Raw genomic sequence first — 16472 nt, forward strand, 5'->3', positions numbered from 1 at the left:
CGTCAGGTGATCTGATAGGCTACTGTTCCTACAGAGGTGTGTCTGTCTGGAAATTTGGTACATTCATTCACAGCGGAGTTAATGTTTTTAAGACCTTTTCTTTTCAGCACCTTTGTAAATTGCAGGATGTCTGTCGACAATGTTTATGGCCGCGTAGAGCAGTATAGGAACGCATGATAAACATTCATTATTTCGCTTCTGACATTTTCACCCAACACTCGCAATTCGACTCCCATTGCCTTATAGGTTATCCAATCTCTTTACAGATTAAGTCAGAAGCCGATTCATATCGATAATCAAGAGGTCGCTTCGCCAACGAGTTGACATCGTAAGGTGCATAGCCTACAGCTCAGTTCAGTAGGCGAGCCAACGAAGAACTGCGAGAAAACAGAACCACCCACAGAAGATTTATAGAGGTAATAAAACATTATGTATTGGCATTTTACCTATTATCCGTATACATTTATAATTACAGAAGTAACTGTATCGGTCGTTGTCTCTGACAGCAGTACTATAATGTGGCCTAAGACAATTTCCCTTGTGTCAAATTATATATTTGCACAGTAGCTACACCTGTGCCTCAAGCATAACGATGGCATCAATTCGTCCATTGATGGTTTCACAAGCCTGCTGTATACAGACATGGATGTCTCTGGCTTATCTGAATGAAGATGTTATCTTTTAAACGTTGCACTTTGAGTTAGAGCTTTATTCTTCTGTTTTGAATAATGGAGCACACCTAGGCTTAAACCTGTTTTAATGCAGAATATTTGCACTGACAAACCATTTAGCCTACATAGCCGACAAAACACATTCAAAATAAACTAGCACATGACTGAAATAAATTCAACTAGGCTAATATATCCAGTTAACACCATTGTGTATTAAAAATCCCTTTTTGTTAATTATATATTATAGGCAACATGCGTTTCTCCAAGTGTCATGACATTGCTGAGATCCGATCTAGAAGATGTTCAACGTATAACTCAAATGTGTTGATAATGGATTCGACATTCCACAACATCACATTATAGCCCTACTATACTTGTCCAGTAACCATGGTTTCCTTGCAAATGACTGAAACATTTGATAGCGTCCTCCACTTCCTCCTTCTACCTTTTCTTGACTCATCCACCCGTCTGCCTGCTGCCCACATGATGAATGCTCCACAGATGGCGAAGGCAGACCAGCGCTTTGGGCAGAGAGATGGCTCCGACCAGAACTTTGACTACATGTTCAAGCTCCTCATCATTGGGAACAGCAGCGTGGGAAAAACCAGCTTTCTGTTCCGCTACGCAGACGACTCGTTCAGCAACTCTTTCGTCAGCACAGTGGGCATCGACTTCAAAGTCAAGACTGTCTACAGGAATGACAAGAGGGTTAAGCTCCAGATATGGGTGAGTTGTAGACCATTTTCTCTAGTCAATTCAAACTGAATCTATTATCACCTTGTGGATTTTGAAGCTATTATGTTTCTATTGTGTTCTATTCTATATCTATGTCACCATTAATGTGCCATGTGATGCAGCTGAAGTTTTTGTCACCTGTTTTCAGTCAGTCTGAGCTTGATCAGACCGAACATAAGATGAGGATCATATTTCATTCAATTAGGCCTATGTGATCATTCTGCAGTTAGTTATACATGCTAAAAGTCCACTGCTCAAGATACAGGGCTTGAGTGCACTGTGCATAAGGATTATAATAATTACGCACAAGTAGGCTAAATACAGGATAGATAATCATGTTATTATGTGCATAATGATTATTATGTTCAGTCTCTTCTGGGTTATGCTTTGTTGATCCATTTAGTATTTGTTTCTGACACACACACACACACAGTATTTCCCCTGCAGGCCTAGGGAGACAGAAGCTTCTGGTGAGCTTGCATCATTGAATAATGATTGTTGTCATGGCAGCAGCTCTTCACATTACTCCCCAACAGTGAGATTCTGTGAGGTAATTGAGTGAGGGGTAAGGGGAAAGAACCCACAGAGGGTATACAGGGGGTGGTGGGGGTGTGGGGAGGAGCTATGCAGACTCGACTGCAAGAGTAAATTGCAATTTGTGACAAACCGAGAGTGGTAATCAGTGCAGATTGAGCCCGTCTTCAATGCCAGACTGGAGGTGTAAAAATAGAATGCGGTGTGGTCCCTCTCAAAACAGCTGCGGCGCGATTGATGTTGGCAGCAGCAGCGACAATCTTGAAAAAAACATACAGTAATGCCATCACTGGCTCTGTGAGAGCAGACAGCAAGCTCCACTACAGCAAACTCTAAGCACAGTTAGGGTTGCTGCCTAGCCTATTTACCCAGTGCTTCTCTAGAACCAGTGGTGTAGAATGCAGATCTGGGTTCAAATCATTTCAAATAGTTCATCTGTGCGGGATTGAGCATGCCTGGTTGGACCAATAGAATAGTAAAAAAAAGAATGCAAGCCCTGCCCATCTGGCACTCCAGGCAGGCTAAAGCAAATGATCAAAGTTGGTTGAGAGAAGCCAAGAGTGTGCAAAGCTTTGTTTAACACTTTTTTTGGATACTACATGATTATATATGTGTTATTTAATATTTAATAGTTTTGATGTCTTCACTATTATTCTACAATGTAAAAAATTGTACAAATAAAGAAAAACCCTTGAATGAGTAGGTGTGTCCAAACTTATGACTGGTACTGTACATATACACACAGCAACAGCACAGCCTCCATTGTAAAACAATTCTTAAAGGCTCAGTGCAGTCAAAAACGTGTTTTTTAAATATATTTCCAAACTATGAGGTTAAAACAACACTGTGAAAATGATGATGATGCCCTTTTAGTGTAGGAGCTGTTTGAAAAGACCACCTAATATTTCTTTCTAGCTAGCCATTTCACACCGGGTACACTAGCAAAATTCTTGCTTGAGAAATTGCTTTTGCTAAGAAGCTATTTTTGTTTGTTTTCAATTAAATGGTCAAAAATCACAGTGAGGTACTTCATTCTTATCCAAAAAGGATTTGATATTGAGATAAAAAAAACGGCCTTTTAAAGTTTAAACTGCTTAAAAAAAATGTTTAAAGGTGAAATATGCAGAAATCACTCCACGATTTCAGGGTAGCTAAAATTCTAATAGTTCACATAATTTATGTGACAAAACAAGTACTCAAGAGTGTATAGAATCAATGTACCATATAAACCGCTGTGAAATATATTTTCAATAACCAAAAATATTTGAAGCTGATGTACAAAACTGAAAGTAAAAGATGCTAATACGAAAGAACGGGAACCATAGAAATTGCGCACATAGAACAGGTCTACTGTGTCTTAGACTTGCTTTCAATGAGAATGACAGATCTATAACTCACATCTATGTGAATTTGATCAAGTTGCCCAAAAAGTTACATATTGTAGCTTTAAACACTAAGAAAAAATGTTAATTTCATGCGAATTTCCAATGTAGATATGGTCCTGCGTATGACCGCTAGGGGGCGATGCAGTTCAATCTACCGCAGTCATGGCAACCAGATGGCGCTCGCCTTACTGCTGTCTCCCACTCACTCAGCAACGATGGTAATTAATGCAGTTTTCAGGTTCTCTGCTGTGTGCCTCTCCTCCATGTTCTCAGTGGTCAGTACATGGGACTTCATATCCCACTTCCCATCGATGGGAAGTTGTTGCGGTGATGTATGATTGCGTGTTCATACACACCCAACAATCTGTGTTTAACGCCACATATGGGGTGTTTGAGAGCTTTCGCTTTGTACATATTGAGCAATCATTGTACAATATGTCCATCCGGGCCATCACGGTTTTCCGACATGGCATCGTGTAGATATGCCATCAGGGCATTGAGGCCGACATCCACTACCATTGACAATGGCTGCATATAAACTGCACACATTTCTGTAATCAGAGCTGTGATTTTCTCTCTCCGTCCCTTTATCGCACTGCTTTCGTCTGTTCGGGGCATACGCTGCTGCTAGCAATGGTTTGACTCATGGTGCCTCCCTTTCAGATGGTTAAACATTGCACCTGTACTGCCACTGTAGCTCACTTCCACCTCGTAAAGTTTGCATTTCACCACCTTTTCATTTAACTTCTCAAAGTGTTGCCAAACAGGACTTTGCTGCTATCTCACTCTGCCATTTGTCCAACTGTTAACGATAATGACGCTTTATATCCATGGCAAATAACGTTACAGCATTGCTGCGTTAGGTATTTGTTTAATTAAAATGTTGACATTCATGATGATGATCGGGACCTGTTAGGGATAGCTTTGTGATAACGGCACTGTTATTTCTAAAAAATAAATGAAGAAACGTTTTTCAGTTTAACGTTTAGAAAAAATAAACTATCACAATTTATTTTAAACACACCCCTTGCCTCCATATAACTAATTTAATAATAATAATAATAATGTAGTTTTCTTTACATGCACACAATCAGTCCTGGGATCAAATAGTCCAACCACTATCACAGTACCAGCAAAAAATATGGACATACCTATTCATTCCAGAGTTTTTCTTAATTTGTACTATTTTCTACATTGTACAATAATAGTGAAAACATCAAAACTATGAAATAACACATATGGAATCATGTAGTAACCAATAAAGTGTTAAATAAATCAAAATATATTTGAGACTCTTCAAAGTAGCCATCCTTTACCTTGATGACTGCTTCGGGACATGTCTCTGAATGTCCTTGAGTGGCCCAGCCAGAGCCCGAACCCATCTAACATCTCTGGAGAGACCTGAAAATAGCTGTGCAACGACGCTCCCCAAATAACCTGACAGCTTGAGAGGATCTGCAGAGAAGAATGGGAGAAACTCGCAAAATACAGGTGTGCCAAGCTTGTAGTCATACCCAAGAAGACTTGAGGCTGTAAAGTACTGAGTAAAGGGTCTGAATACCTATTTAAATGGGATATTTCATTTTTTATTTTTTTTAATGAATTTGCAAATTTAAAATAAAAATAAAAGTTTTTGCATTGTCATTATGGGGTATTGTGTGTAGATTTAATGATAATTTTATCCCATCCATTTTAGAGTAAGGCTGTAATGTAACAAAATGTGGAAAAAGTCAAGGGGTCTGAATACTTTCCGAATGCACTGTAAAACTAACTAAAATGCACTCCCATGCATTCAACCCAGGCATCCGACAATGGTACTTGAAACAAGCATCGGAAAATCCTGTCAAATGCCACTTGGCAGACCACCTGGCATTTACACTCAAATACGCAAACAAAAGCACCTGTTTTGGGCTGTGTATTTGAAATGAGTCAAATACACAGAAAAGCATTTCAAATACCAGATGCTGAAATACATATGTATTTGAACCCTGTTCTGCACATAATTTAACTTGGTCGTCTCGCCCCGACCCCAGGGGTCCACCGACCCGCAAAGCTCCGACATGACACACCCCACTCAGCTGCAGAATCGTAGTGAAACATTTATTATTGGCTTTGTGTGGACTATGCCAGGGCCAGAGTGACATTCCACAGGACGCTAGACCCCCAGGGCCAGAGTGACATTCCACAGGACGCTAGACCCCCAGGGCCAGAGTGACATTCCACAGGACGCTAGACCCCCAGGGCCAGAGTGACATTCCACAGGACGCTAGACCCCCAGGGCCAGAGTGACGTTCCACAGGACGCTAGACCCCCAGGGCCAGAGTGACGTTCCACAGGACGCTAGACCCCCAGGGCCAGAGTGACGTTCCACAGGACGCTAGACCCCCAGGGCCAGAGTGACGTTCCACAGGACGCTAGACCCCCAGGGCCAGAGTGACGTTCCACAGAACGCTAGACCCCCAGGGCCAGAGTGACATTCCACAGGACGCTAGACCCCCAGGGCCAGAGTGACGTTCCACAGAACGCTAGACCCCCAGGGCCAGAGTGACATTCCACAGGACGCTAGACCCCCAGGGCCAGAGTGACATTCCACAGGACGCTAGACCCCCATCGCCAGGATGAATAGTAGTATTTCAACCCAGGTCTGGTGGAAGGTGGCAACACATCCGGACAAATGTTTTACTGAAGTGGTATGCGGCCTGCTACATGTTGTTTTACTGTCTCCCAGGGATTGAATTGAGTATTTGGGGGTAAAATGTACAATGTGGACTCAAGAGGATAGCACTTAAAAGTATTAATTGAAACACTTGTGTCAAGATGGATAATGATAGGAGACAAGCGCAGGAATACAAAATAGTTTTTTTTATTTCTCCACCCAAACAAAAGGTGGTGTAAACGGTGAGACCCGTGTTAAAGGCCAGGCACAAGATAAAGGAGATGATTGTGGACTACAGGAAAAAGAGAACCGAGCACGCCCCCATTCTCATCGACGTGGCTGTAGTGGGGCAGGTTGAGAGCATCAAGTTCCTTGGTGTCCACATCAACAACAAACTAGAATGGTCCAAGCACACCAAGACAGTCGTGAAGAGGGCACGACAAAACCTATTCCCCCTGAGGAGACTGGAAAGATTTGGCATAGGTCCTCAGATCCTCAAAAGGTTCTACAGTTGCACCATCGAGAGCTGGTTGCATCACTGCCTGGTATGGCAACTGCTCGGCCTCCAACTGCAAGGAGCTACAGAGGGTAGTGCGAACGGCCCAGTGCATCACTGGGGCTACGCTGCCATCCAGGACCTCTGTACCAGGCAGTGTCAGAGGAAGGCCCTAAAAATTGTCAAAGACTCCAGGAAACCATAGTCATAGACTGTTCTCTCTGCCACAGCACGGCAAGCGGTACCGGAGCTCCAAGTCTAGGTCCTTGAGGCTTCTAAACAGCTTCTACCCCCAAGCCATAAGACTTAACATCTAGTCAAATGGCTACCCAGACTATTTGCAGTGCCCCCTCTCACCCCCTCTTTACACAACTGCTACTCTCTATTGTCATCTATGTATAGTCACTTTTATAAGTCTACCTACATGTACATACTAACTCAAAAAAAGGTGCCCCCGCATACTGACTCTGTATCGGTACCCCCTGTATATAGTCTCGCTATTGTTATTTCACTGCTGCTCTTTAATTACTTGTTACTTTTATCTCTTATTCTTATCTGTATTTTTTTTTAAACTGCATTGTTGGTTAGGGGCTTGTAAGTAAGCATTTCACTGTAAGATCTACACCTGTTGTATTTGGCGCATGTGACTAATAAAATTTGATTTGATTTGACCCGTAAACAAGTGCACAATAACGCGTAGCATGGAAGCCGATACAACAGCACAGGTACTCACAAGACCAATGGGCATAGTAACAATAACCCACAAGGAGGGGTTGGTGGTAATGAATCCAGTTCAGAGACGCCTAGAAGGCCGGTGACGCAGACCTCCGGAGCTGGTGAACGGAATGAGCAGCAGTACTAGGGGAATCCGTGACAACTTGTCTCCAAAGTGGTCCTCTGGTAAAAACAAGCACATATAATTATTAAAAGGCAAGACAAAATTACAAACACCCATAATATATTCATTTATATTGACATCCTAGAAATCATTCTGCTTAGGAGGCTGATACACCAACAAGTATAGGACGACATTTGGGAAGAAGTATATCTACCCATGCAACCTCAAAATCCATCCATTTTCAGATCTGAACGAGAATTACGTCATTCCTAGTAAAAACACAACAAGTTGTTCGTGTTAAACCATTGTGTTTGGTCACGAAGGTGGAGCCTATGTCTATGAATATGAAATCTCCATTAATTAGATCAGGACAAAGTGCAGGCTTTGTCCTACACATATGCTTGCTTATGTGCATTAATCAAACGAATGGACACAGAGGCAGCAACAAATCAGCATTACTGGAAAATTTGCTTTCTATATTTAGACGGGGAAAAACAGCCATTGTTACATTCTGCAATCAAGATTAAACAGTTATGTTTGGAAGAGTCTGAGCTGCCATAAGGACTGACAGATAAGATATTGACACTTCTGAAAGTCACATTGATGGCAATCATGACAAGCACAGATGGGGAGACCTGGGGAGAGATCAGTGGATCTGTCATTGGTATCAATAGATGGGTGAGTCATTGAGTCTTTTATCAGATTAGGTTTAGAGTCTTATTACGATTAGGGAGAGGTTGGTGTGGTAGCCTGGTCCCTGTATTTTGTTTGTATGACCATAGGAGTTGACTATATACAGCACTAACAGATCTGGGAACAGGTCATTGATATGGATGGCACCCACTGAGTGCACGTGTACACATTCAAACCTGTCCTTTCCTTACAATAAAAAAAATCTGGGGCACAGATGATGTCAAGTGATCAGAAACATCTGAGGCCGTATCAAGCGTTTCAGAGTAGGACTGCTTATTTAGGATAAATGCTGCCTTTTAGCTCCCGTTAAAACCTCTTTGGGCTAGGGGGCAGTATTTTGACGTCCCGATGAAAAGCAGCCCCAAGTAAACTGCCTGTTACTCAGGCCCAGAAGCTAGGATATGCATGTAGATATGGCTAGAAAACACTCTAAAGTTTCTAAAACTGTTAAAAGTATGTCTGTGAGTATAAAAGAACTGATATGGCAGGCGAAACCCCGAGGACAAACCATCCCCCCCCCAAAAAAAACTTCACCCTACCACTGTTTCCAATGGCTGTCATTTTTATTATGAGGCAAAATCCTCCCAGATTGCGGTTCCTAGGGCTTCCACTAGATGTCAACAGTCTTCAGAAAGAGTTTCAGGCTTGTTTTTGGACAAATGAGCTAGAATTTGTAGTTTTTCAAGGTGGCTCCCATTTTGGCTGTAGTGTTTTCATGTGCGTGGATGAGAGCACGTTCTTTGTTGTTTTTCTCCAGTAAAGACAATAACGATTCTCCATCTTTATCATTTATTTACGTATTAGGGTACCTGCGGTTTGAATAATAAACGTTGTTTGACTTGTTTGGAGAAGTTTATTAGTAACGTTTGGGATTAATTTTGTATGCATTTTGATGGCGGGAAACCGGTGGATTATTGACTGAAGCGAGTTTTTGGGGATATTATCGAATGAAAGGACCATATGCGATGATTCTGGGACCTTTTGGAGTGCCAACAGCATTTATTATATCGCTATTTCTGACTTTCGTGGCACACCTGCCTGGTTGAAATATGTTTTCATGCTTTTGTATGCGGGGTGCTGTCCTCAGATAATCGCATGGTGTGCTTTCGCTGTAAAGCCTTTTTGAAATCTGACACAACGGCTGGATTAACAAGACGTTAAGCTTTATTTCGATGTATAACACTTGTATTTTCATGAGTGTTAAATATTTATATTTCAGTCATTTGAATTTCACACTGCAATTTCATCGGATGTTGTCGAGGTGTGCCGCTAGCGGGACGTCTAGCCATAACAGGATTTAATAAGATTTCATATCCAGGTGGGGCTGATCCAGATGCTAAGATGCTTGATACATACGATGGCCCCAGAAACACTGCCTGCCTTGGGTTCACAGCCCATCACTACAGATCGCCGTTAGCAGCGCGACCAAGTATACTGTGATCTTAAATGATGTGGCAAGCCGAGAGGTTGGCCATGCAACTGCTACTGTTCTGATTGCCAATGTGACATTGCAACTTCCACACGTATCACGTGCCATGAGTTGAGGTGAGAAAAGCGTGAGTTTGACAATCCCGGTGGTTATTCTGGCATTTCACAGATGTAGCGTCTGTGTCTTGGGATTTTCCCAGGCAACAGCTCCTGCGTGGTTATAAGCCTAGATTTGGAAGATTCCAGATAAGGGTATTGGCGTCACTTTCCATCCAAGCCTCCTTTAACCCCCCAACTCCTGCTAACATGTCTTAATATCCCCCAGTCACAGTCAGTCCCTTTGACAAAGATCTGTCTCCCATAGCAAACCATTCTGTCGATGGCAGTTCCAGTGTCATTGGAAGGTTGACGTTTATTGTCACGAGTTTCTGCTAGATGGGCAAGATGCAAAGTCAAAATGTATGAAAACGTGATGACTTTGTGGCTGTGCTATCTAGTGACCACTTTGCAGAGCTGCCTCCAGTACATTAGTCTTCTCAATAAATGCCAACATGTAATATTGTCCTGTACCATTGCAGTTTTCTAACATGTTTTTTTACTCTTATACAGTGGTTCTTTCACACAGCACTGAAAGCTTCTTTATTATCATAAGATGCTATATGAACATTGAAAAATATGAATATGCCTTTGTCTCTCCTAGGACACAGCAGGGCAGGAGAGGTACAGGACTATCACCACCGCTTACTACAGAGGAGCTATGGGCTTCATCCTCATGTACGACATCTGCAATGAAGAGTCCTTCAACGCTGTGCAGGACTGGTGGGTCTGCTGACTGAGAGATCAGGGCTGTCTCTCAATACTCTCAAATGGCTTCATTTGCTGCTTTCATTACTCACCACTGGAGAAGACACTGATTGTGTGTGTGTTTCAGGGCTACCCAGATAAAAACCTATTCGTGGGATAACGCTCAGGTCATCATGGTGGGCAACAAGTGTGATGTGGGCGAGGAGAGGGTGGTGCCCACAGAGAAGGGGAAGCACTTGGCTGACCAATTAGGTGAGTTAATTGCCTGGATTACCATATTGTCAAGACTGTCCTTCTGCTGAAATTCATGTTATTTCGCCTTATAGCAGTGCTGACCTGCATGGTATTTCTGGCCAGGACAAGATTCCATGTTTGTGAGATTTTAATTGAAACCACACTGAGGAATTGTGGTTGTGAACAAAATGGTGTCTACTCTACTCTATTCTAGTATGAATGAAGAATAAATTGGTAATACACAAGAAAGATTTATCCCCTGGGGCTATACAGTGCCCTTATTGGGACAGTGAAGCCATTTGTCTTTTGGCTTTATACTCGAAAGGTTTGGATTTGAAATCAAACAATGACTATGAGGTTAAAGTGCAGACTGTCTGTTTTAATTTGAGGGCATTTTAATTTATATCGCGTGAAACATTTAGAAATTACAACACTTTTTTTTACATAGACCTCCCCCCATTTTAGGGGACCAAAAGTATTGGGACAAAATCACTTATGTGTATTAAAGTAGTAAAAAAGTTTAGTATTTGGTCCCATATTCCTAGCACACAATGACCTCATTGTGTGCATTTGCTGTTTGTTTTGGTTGTGTTTCAGATTATTCTGTGCCCAATAATGTATTGTGTCATCTTGGAGTCACTTTTATTGTAAATAAGAATATAATATGTTTCTAAACGGATCTACATTAATGTGGATGCTTCCATGATAATGGATAGTCCTGAATGAATTGTGAAATATGATGAGTGAGAAAGTTACAGATGCACCGTTATTTACATTTCATTTCTACTAGGCACAAAATAATCTGAAACACAACCAACACATCCAACATGATTCACTGTCCCAGTAGTTACGGAGGGCACTGTATAAGCAAATCCACATCAGTTCTTCTCTATATGTGTTATTAGCATTACTCTAGTCTTGTCAAGAGTCTACACACGTCATCTCTATAGCTGTACGTCATTTCTATAGCTGTGCGGCATAACGTGCCATGTCTGTGCTTTGCGCCCCATGTTGTGGAGGCAAGCTAATCAGTGCTAGTTGTTTCATGCTGTCTGCTCTGATGTCACCTTTCTGAGACGACCTGTCACTCCTGGAGCTTTGTGTTAGCCTCTTGCTCTCAAATGTTGAACGGCTGGCTGAAGTGTGACCACTGTTGAGGGTATCTTATCGAATCCTGGAGCGTGTTCGTACTTGGTACACAGCATGGTATAACCTGTGTAATATTTAGTATGCGGTGTCCTCACATAGCTCTGGTGTTAGTGTGCATTCCACTACTAACCTATTAGAGGAACACACACTAACGCCCTGGACCAGAGCTATGTACTCACCATACTGTATGTACTCCTTCTGTCTGTGTGCAGGGTTCGAGTACTACGAGGCCAGCGCCAAGGAGAACATTAATGTCCGCCAGGTGTTTGAACGGCTGGTCGACATCATCTGCGTCAAGATGTCCGAGCGAGTGGATGTGGAGCCGCCCATGGTCCCCGGCGTCAAGACTACCAGACTCACCGACAAGCCCCCCCAGTTACCTCAGAAGTGCACTTGTGCCTGACTCACACTTATAGGGCTGAGCCAAGCCATGCCGAGCCAAGCCATGCCCAGCCGTACTTGGCTGGCCTGGTTACGCTTCTACCATAGTTGCTGGAACCATGCTGGAAAATACCATTTGAATAGAAACTATCCGAGCCAGCACCATGCGGTTGGGGTTGACCCTATAGTATGAATGAGCTACTACTGATTTGGCCCCTCAGTTCTCCACTACGATACTTGCCATTCACATCAAAATCAAATCAAATGTATTTATTCATATATCCCTTCATACATCAGCTGATATCTCAAAGTGCTGTACAGAAACCCAGCCTAAAACCCAAAACAGCAAGCAATGCAGGTGTAGAAGCATAGTGGCTAGGAAAAACTCCCTAGAAAGGCCAAAACCTAGGAAAAAACCTAGAGAGGAACCAAGCTATGAGGGGTGGCCAGTCCTCTTCTGGCTGTGCCGGGTGGAGATTATAACAGAACATGGACAAGATGTTCAAATGTTCATAAATGACCAGCAGGGTCAAATAATAATAATCACAGTAGTTGTCGAGGGTACAGCAAGTCAGCACCTCAGGAGTAAATGTCAGTTGGAGTATCTCTACCACTCCTGCTGTCTCTAGAGAGTTGAAAACAGTAGGTCTGGGACAGGTAGCATTCCACTACTGTTCTTTCCCAACTCCCTGTAAAGCTATTACAAGTTCCACAAACCTCTTTCCAGAAAGGTAGCCAACTATACAATGTAATTTATCAAGCTACCAATAACCACTACTACTACCACCAAAAACTACTACCATCAATAACTACCACCACTACTACGACTATTTACATATGTTTCCCCCCTGTAGCCTTGACCTCCAGCTGGTTCAGAGGTCAGGGAACACTAAGCAGGGTATACAGGTAAGCACAGCATTGCCTCTATCCTCCAAAGAGTGGCTTCACCACCGCACAAAGAAACACAAGACCACATCAGTTCGCATTAAAAGTTTTACACGGGTTAGGAGACGAGCCTCGATAGCTGCATAGTCTTCAAGTTTAGAATAATTTGGTTTAGTGCTCTTGTTGACCGTCCTTTACAAGCACTAAAGCGAAGACAAACTAACCACTGGATACAGATGTCAGTTCAATCTAGTTTTGATTTACATTTTGTTGAGTTGTCAACTAACGTGAAATCAACAAATTCACCATGACATTGGATTTAGGTTCAAAGTTGGATAAAAAATAGATATAAATGCCCTTATGTTGATGACTTTTTGCAAATCAAATCAGTTTTCCACATTGATTCAACATCATCACATATATTTTGGGGGTTGAAATTATGTAGAAACAACATTGATTCAACCAGTTTTTGCCCAGTGGGTAACAATCTTCCCTGTAGATTTTTGAGTCCCTTAACAATATGCAGTGCAACTGTCTCTTGAAGAGGTAATAACAATGGTACACTGTTGAAATGGCAAGATGTCCAATACGTCTTTCACCACCAACACTAAGCCAATGCCATGTACAGGCAGCCATGTACAGGCAGTCTGCCTGTACAAGGCCAATGCCATGTACAGGCAGATGTTCATTGGAGAGCACACTCTTTATCCTTCAGCTAATATCATCTCCTAGCCGTTATGTAAGCCATGTTTATGTACAGTGTTTATTTCATGAAAATGTGTGTGTTTTAGAGAGCAAAGCAGTCTATTGTTGTGTGTGACACATAACTGAGTTTTCAGTTGTAACGGTTTCATTTGTGTATCATATAACTTGGGCTGAGGTACATGTCAACATCAAAAAACATTGTGAAATGGAAGAGACAGAAAATTATATTTTAAAATGTTCTGCTTTAAAAAAAAACTATGGCAAAATCTTAAACATATTCTGCTAAATCTTTGTATCGCAAAGTAGCACGTTTTTAAGTGTAGCTTCCCACCATGTGTATTTTCAGTTTTATATTTAAATGTCTTAATATAATGATTTAATATGTGAATTTGTAAATCATAGTTCAAATCTATAATGGTGTTTGCTGAATTTATTTTGATGCTGTATTATGGGAAGAAATATAGACCATTAATGTGAACTTGTTGTTACAGTGAACTCCTAGACAAAGTGGGAGAAAAGCACAAAGTGATTGTACAACATTTTGTGGATGTTTGTATATTATAGATGCAATTTAGTATATTAAAAAGCACAACTCTACTTTAATTCATTGATTCCATTTATCACGAATGTGCTTTTGAATTCTGTACAATCAGTTAAACTACAACGAATCAAATGTTCTTATAGGCAGTTAGCATCGAAATCTTATTAAATTAAGTATTCTAATTCCTAATTATAAACTGGATGGTTCAAGCCCTGACTGCTGATTGGCTGAAAGCTGTGGTTTATCAGACCGTATACCACGGGTATGACAAAACATATATTTTTACTCTTCTAATTACATTGGTTTAAAATAGCAATAAGGCACCTCGGGGGTTTGTGGTATTTAGCCAATATACTGTACCATGGCTAAGGGCTTTATCCAAGCACTCTGCATTATGTCATGCGCAAGACCAGCACTTAGCCATGGTACATTGGCCATATGCCTTATTGTTTAATTCTATGGCAGCTACACTGTATTCATACAATAGCACAATTAGAACTACAGTACCTTTAGAAAGTATTCAGACCCCTTGACTTTTTCCATGTTTTGTTACGTTTCAGTCTTGTTCTAAAATGGATTAAACAGCTTCCCCCCCCCCCTCATCAACCTTCTTTTCCCCTCATCCGTCTTCTTGGGTATGACGCTACAAGCTTGGCACACCTGTATTTGGGGAGTTTCTCCCATTCTTCTCTGCAGATTTTCTCAAGCTCTGTCAGGTTGGATGGGGAGCGTTGAGGCACAGCTATTTTCAGGTCTCTCGAGATGTTTGATTGGGTCGAAGTCCAGGCTCTGGCTGGGCCAATTAAGGACATTCAGAGACCTGTCCAAAAGCCAGTCCTGCGTTGTCTTGGCTGTGTGCTTAGGGTCATGTTCCTGTTAGAAGGTGAACCTTTGCTCCAGTCTGAGGTCCTGAGCACTCTGGAGTAGGTTTTCATCAATGATCTCTCTGTACTTTGCTCCGTTCATCTTTGTCATCATCCTGACAAGTCTCCCAGTCCCTGCCGCTGAAAAACCCGTAGGGATGGTGCCAGGTTTCCTCCAAACGTGAACCTTGGTATTCAGGCCAAAAAGTTCAATCTTGGTTTCATCAAACCAGATAATCTTGTGTCTCATGGTCTGAGAGTCTTTACGACTTTTGGCAAACTCCAAGCGGACTGTCATGTGCCTTTTACTGAGGATTAGCTTCCATCTGGCCACTCTACCATAAAGGCCTGATTGGTGGAGTGCTGCAGAGATGGTTGTCTATCTGGAAGGTTCTCCCATCTCCACAGAGGAACTCTGGAGCTCTGTCAGAGTGACCATCGTGTTCTTGGTCACTCCCCTGACCAAGGCCCTTCTCCCTCGATTGCTCAGTTTATCTGGGCGGCCAGCTCTAGGAAGGGTCTTGGTGGTTCCAAACTTCTTTCATTTATGAATGATGGAGGCCACTGTGTTCTTGGGGACCTTCAATGCTGCAGACATTTTTTGGTACCCTTCCCCAGATCTGTGCCTCGACACAATCCTGTCTCAGAGCTCTATGGACAATTCCTTCGACCTCATGGCTTGGTTTTTGCTCTGACATGCACTGTCAACTGTGGGACCTTTTATATAGACAGGTGTGTGCCTTTCCAAATCATGTCCAATCAATTGATTTTACCACAGGTGGACTCTAATCTCAAGGATGATCAATGGAAACAGGATGCACCTGAGCTCAATTTCGAGTCTCATAGTAAAAGGTCTGAATACTATGTAAGTAAGGTTATTTCATTCTTCTACATTCTACATTTGTAAAAATGTATAAAAACCTGTTCCCTTTGTCATTCTGAGGTATTGTGTGAAGATTTAAGATTTTTTTTTATTTCATCCATTTTAGAATAAGGCTAACATAACATTTTGAAAAAGTCAAGGGGTCTGAATATTTTCTGAAGGCACTGTATGGACAGAATGATCAATATAATTCTAATGCTATGGTTAGAATCATCAATAGAATTCTAATGCTACGGGCAGAATCATCAATGGAATTCTAATGCTACGGGCAGAATCATCAATAGAATTCTAATGCTATGGGCAGAATCATCAATAGAATTCTAATGCTACGGGCAGAATCATCAATAGAATTCTAATGCTACGGGCAGAATCATCAATAGAATTCTAATGCTACGGGCAGAATCATCAATAGAATTCTAATGCTACGGGCAGAATCATCAATAGAACCCAAATGCTATGGGCAGAATCATCAATAGAATTCTAATGCTATGGGCAGAATCATCAACAGAACCCTAATGCTATGGGCAGAATCATCAATAGAATTCTAATGCTATGGGCAGAATCATCAACAGAACCCTAATGCTATGGGCA

General features: G+C 41.8%; 1 protein-coding gene across 1 annotated transcript; it reads left to right on the forward strand.

The window, feature by feature from the left end:
• Positions 1 to 14197, forward strand: LOC109888587 (ras-related protein Rab-3B-like). Its single transcript, XM_020479747.2, has 5 exons — positions 1 to 416; positions 1173 to 1397; positions 10137 to 10255; positions 10368 to 10492; positions 11836 to 14197. The coding sequence occupies exons 2-5, from the start codon at positions 1173 to 1175 to the stop codon at positions 12024 to 12026; spliced, it is 660 nt and encodes a 219-aa protein (XP_020335336.1). The 5' UTR covers positions 1 to 416; the 3' UTR covers positions 12027 to 14197.
• The last annotated feature ends 2275 nt before the right edge of the window (positions 14198 to 16472 follow it).

Source organism: Oncorhynchus kisutch, linkage group LG4 (genome assembly GCF_002021735.2).
Source record: "Oncorhynchus kisutch isolate 150728-3 linkage group LG4, Okis_V2, whole genome shotgun sequence".
Classification (NCBI taxonomy): domain Eukaryota; kingdom Metazoa; phylum Chordata; class Actinopteri; order Salmoniformes; family Salmonidae; genus Oncorhynchus; species Oncorhynchus kisutch.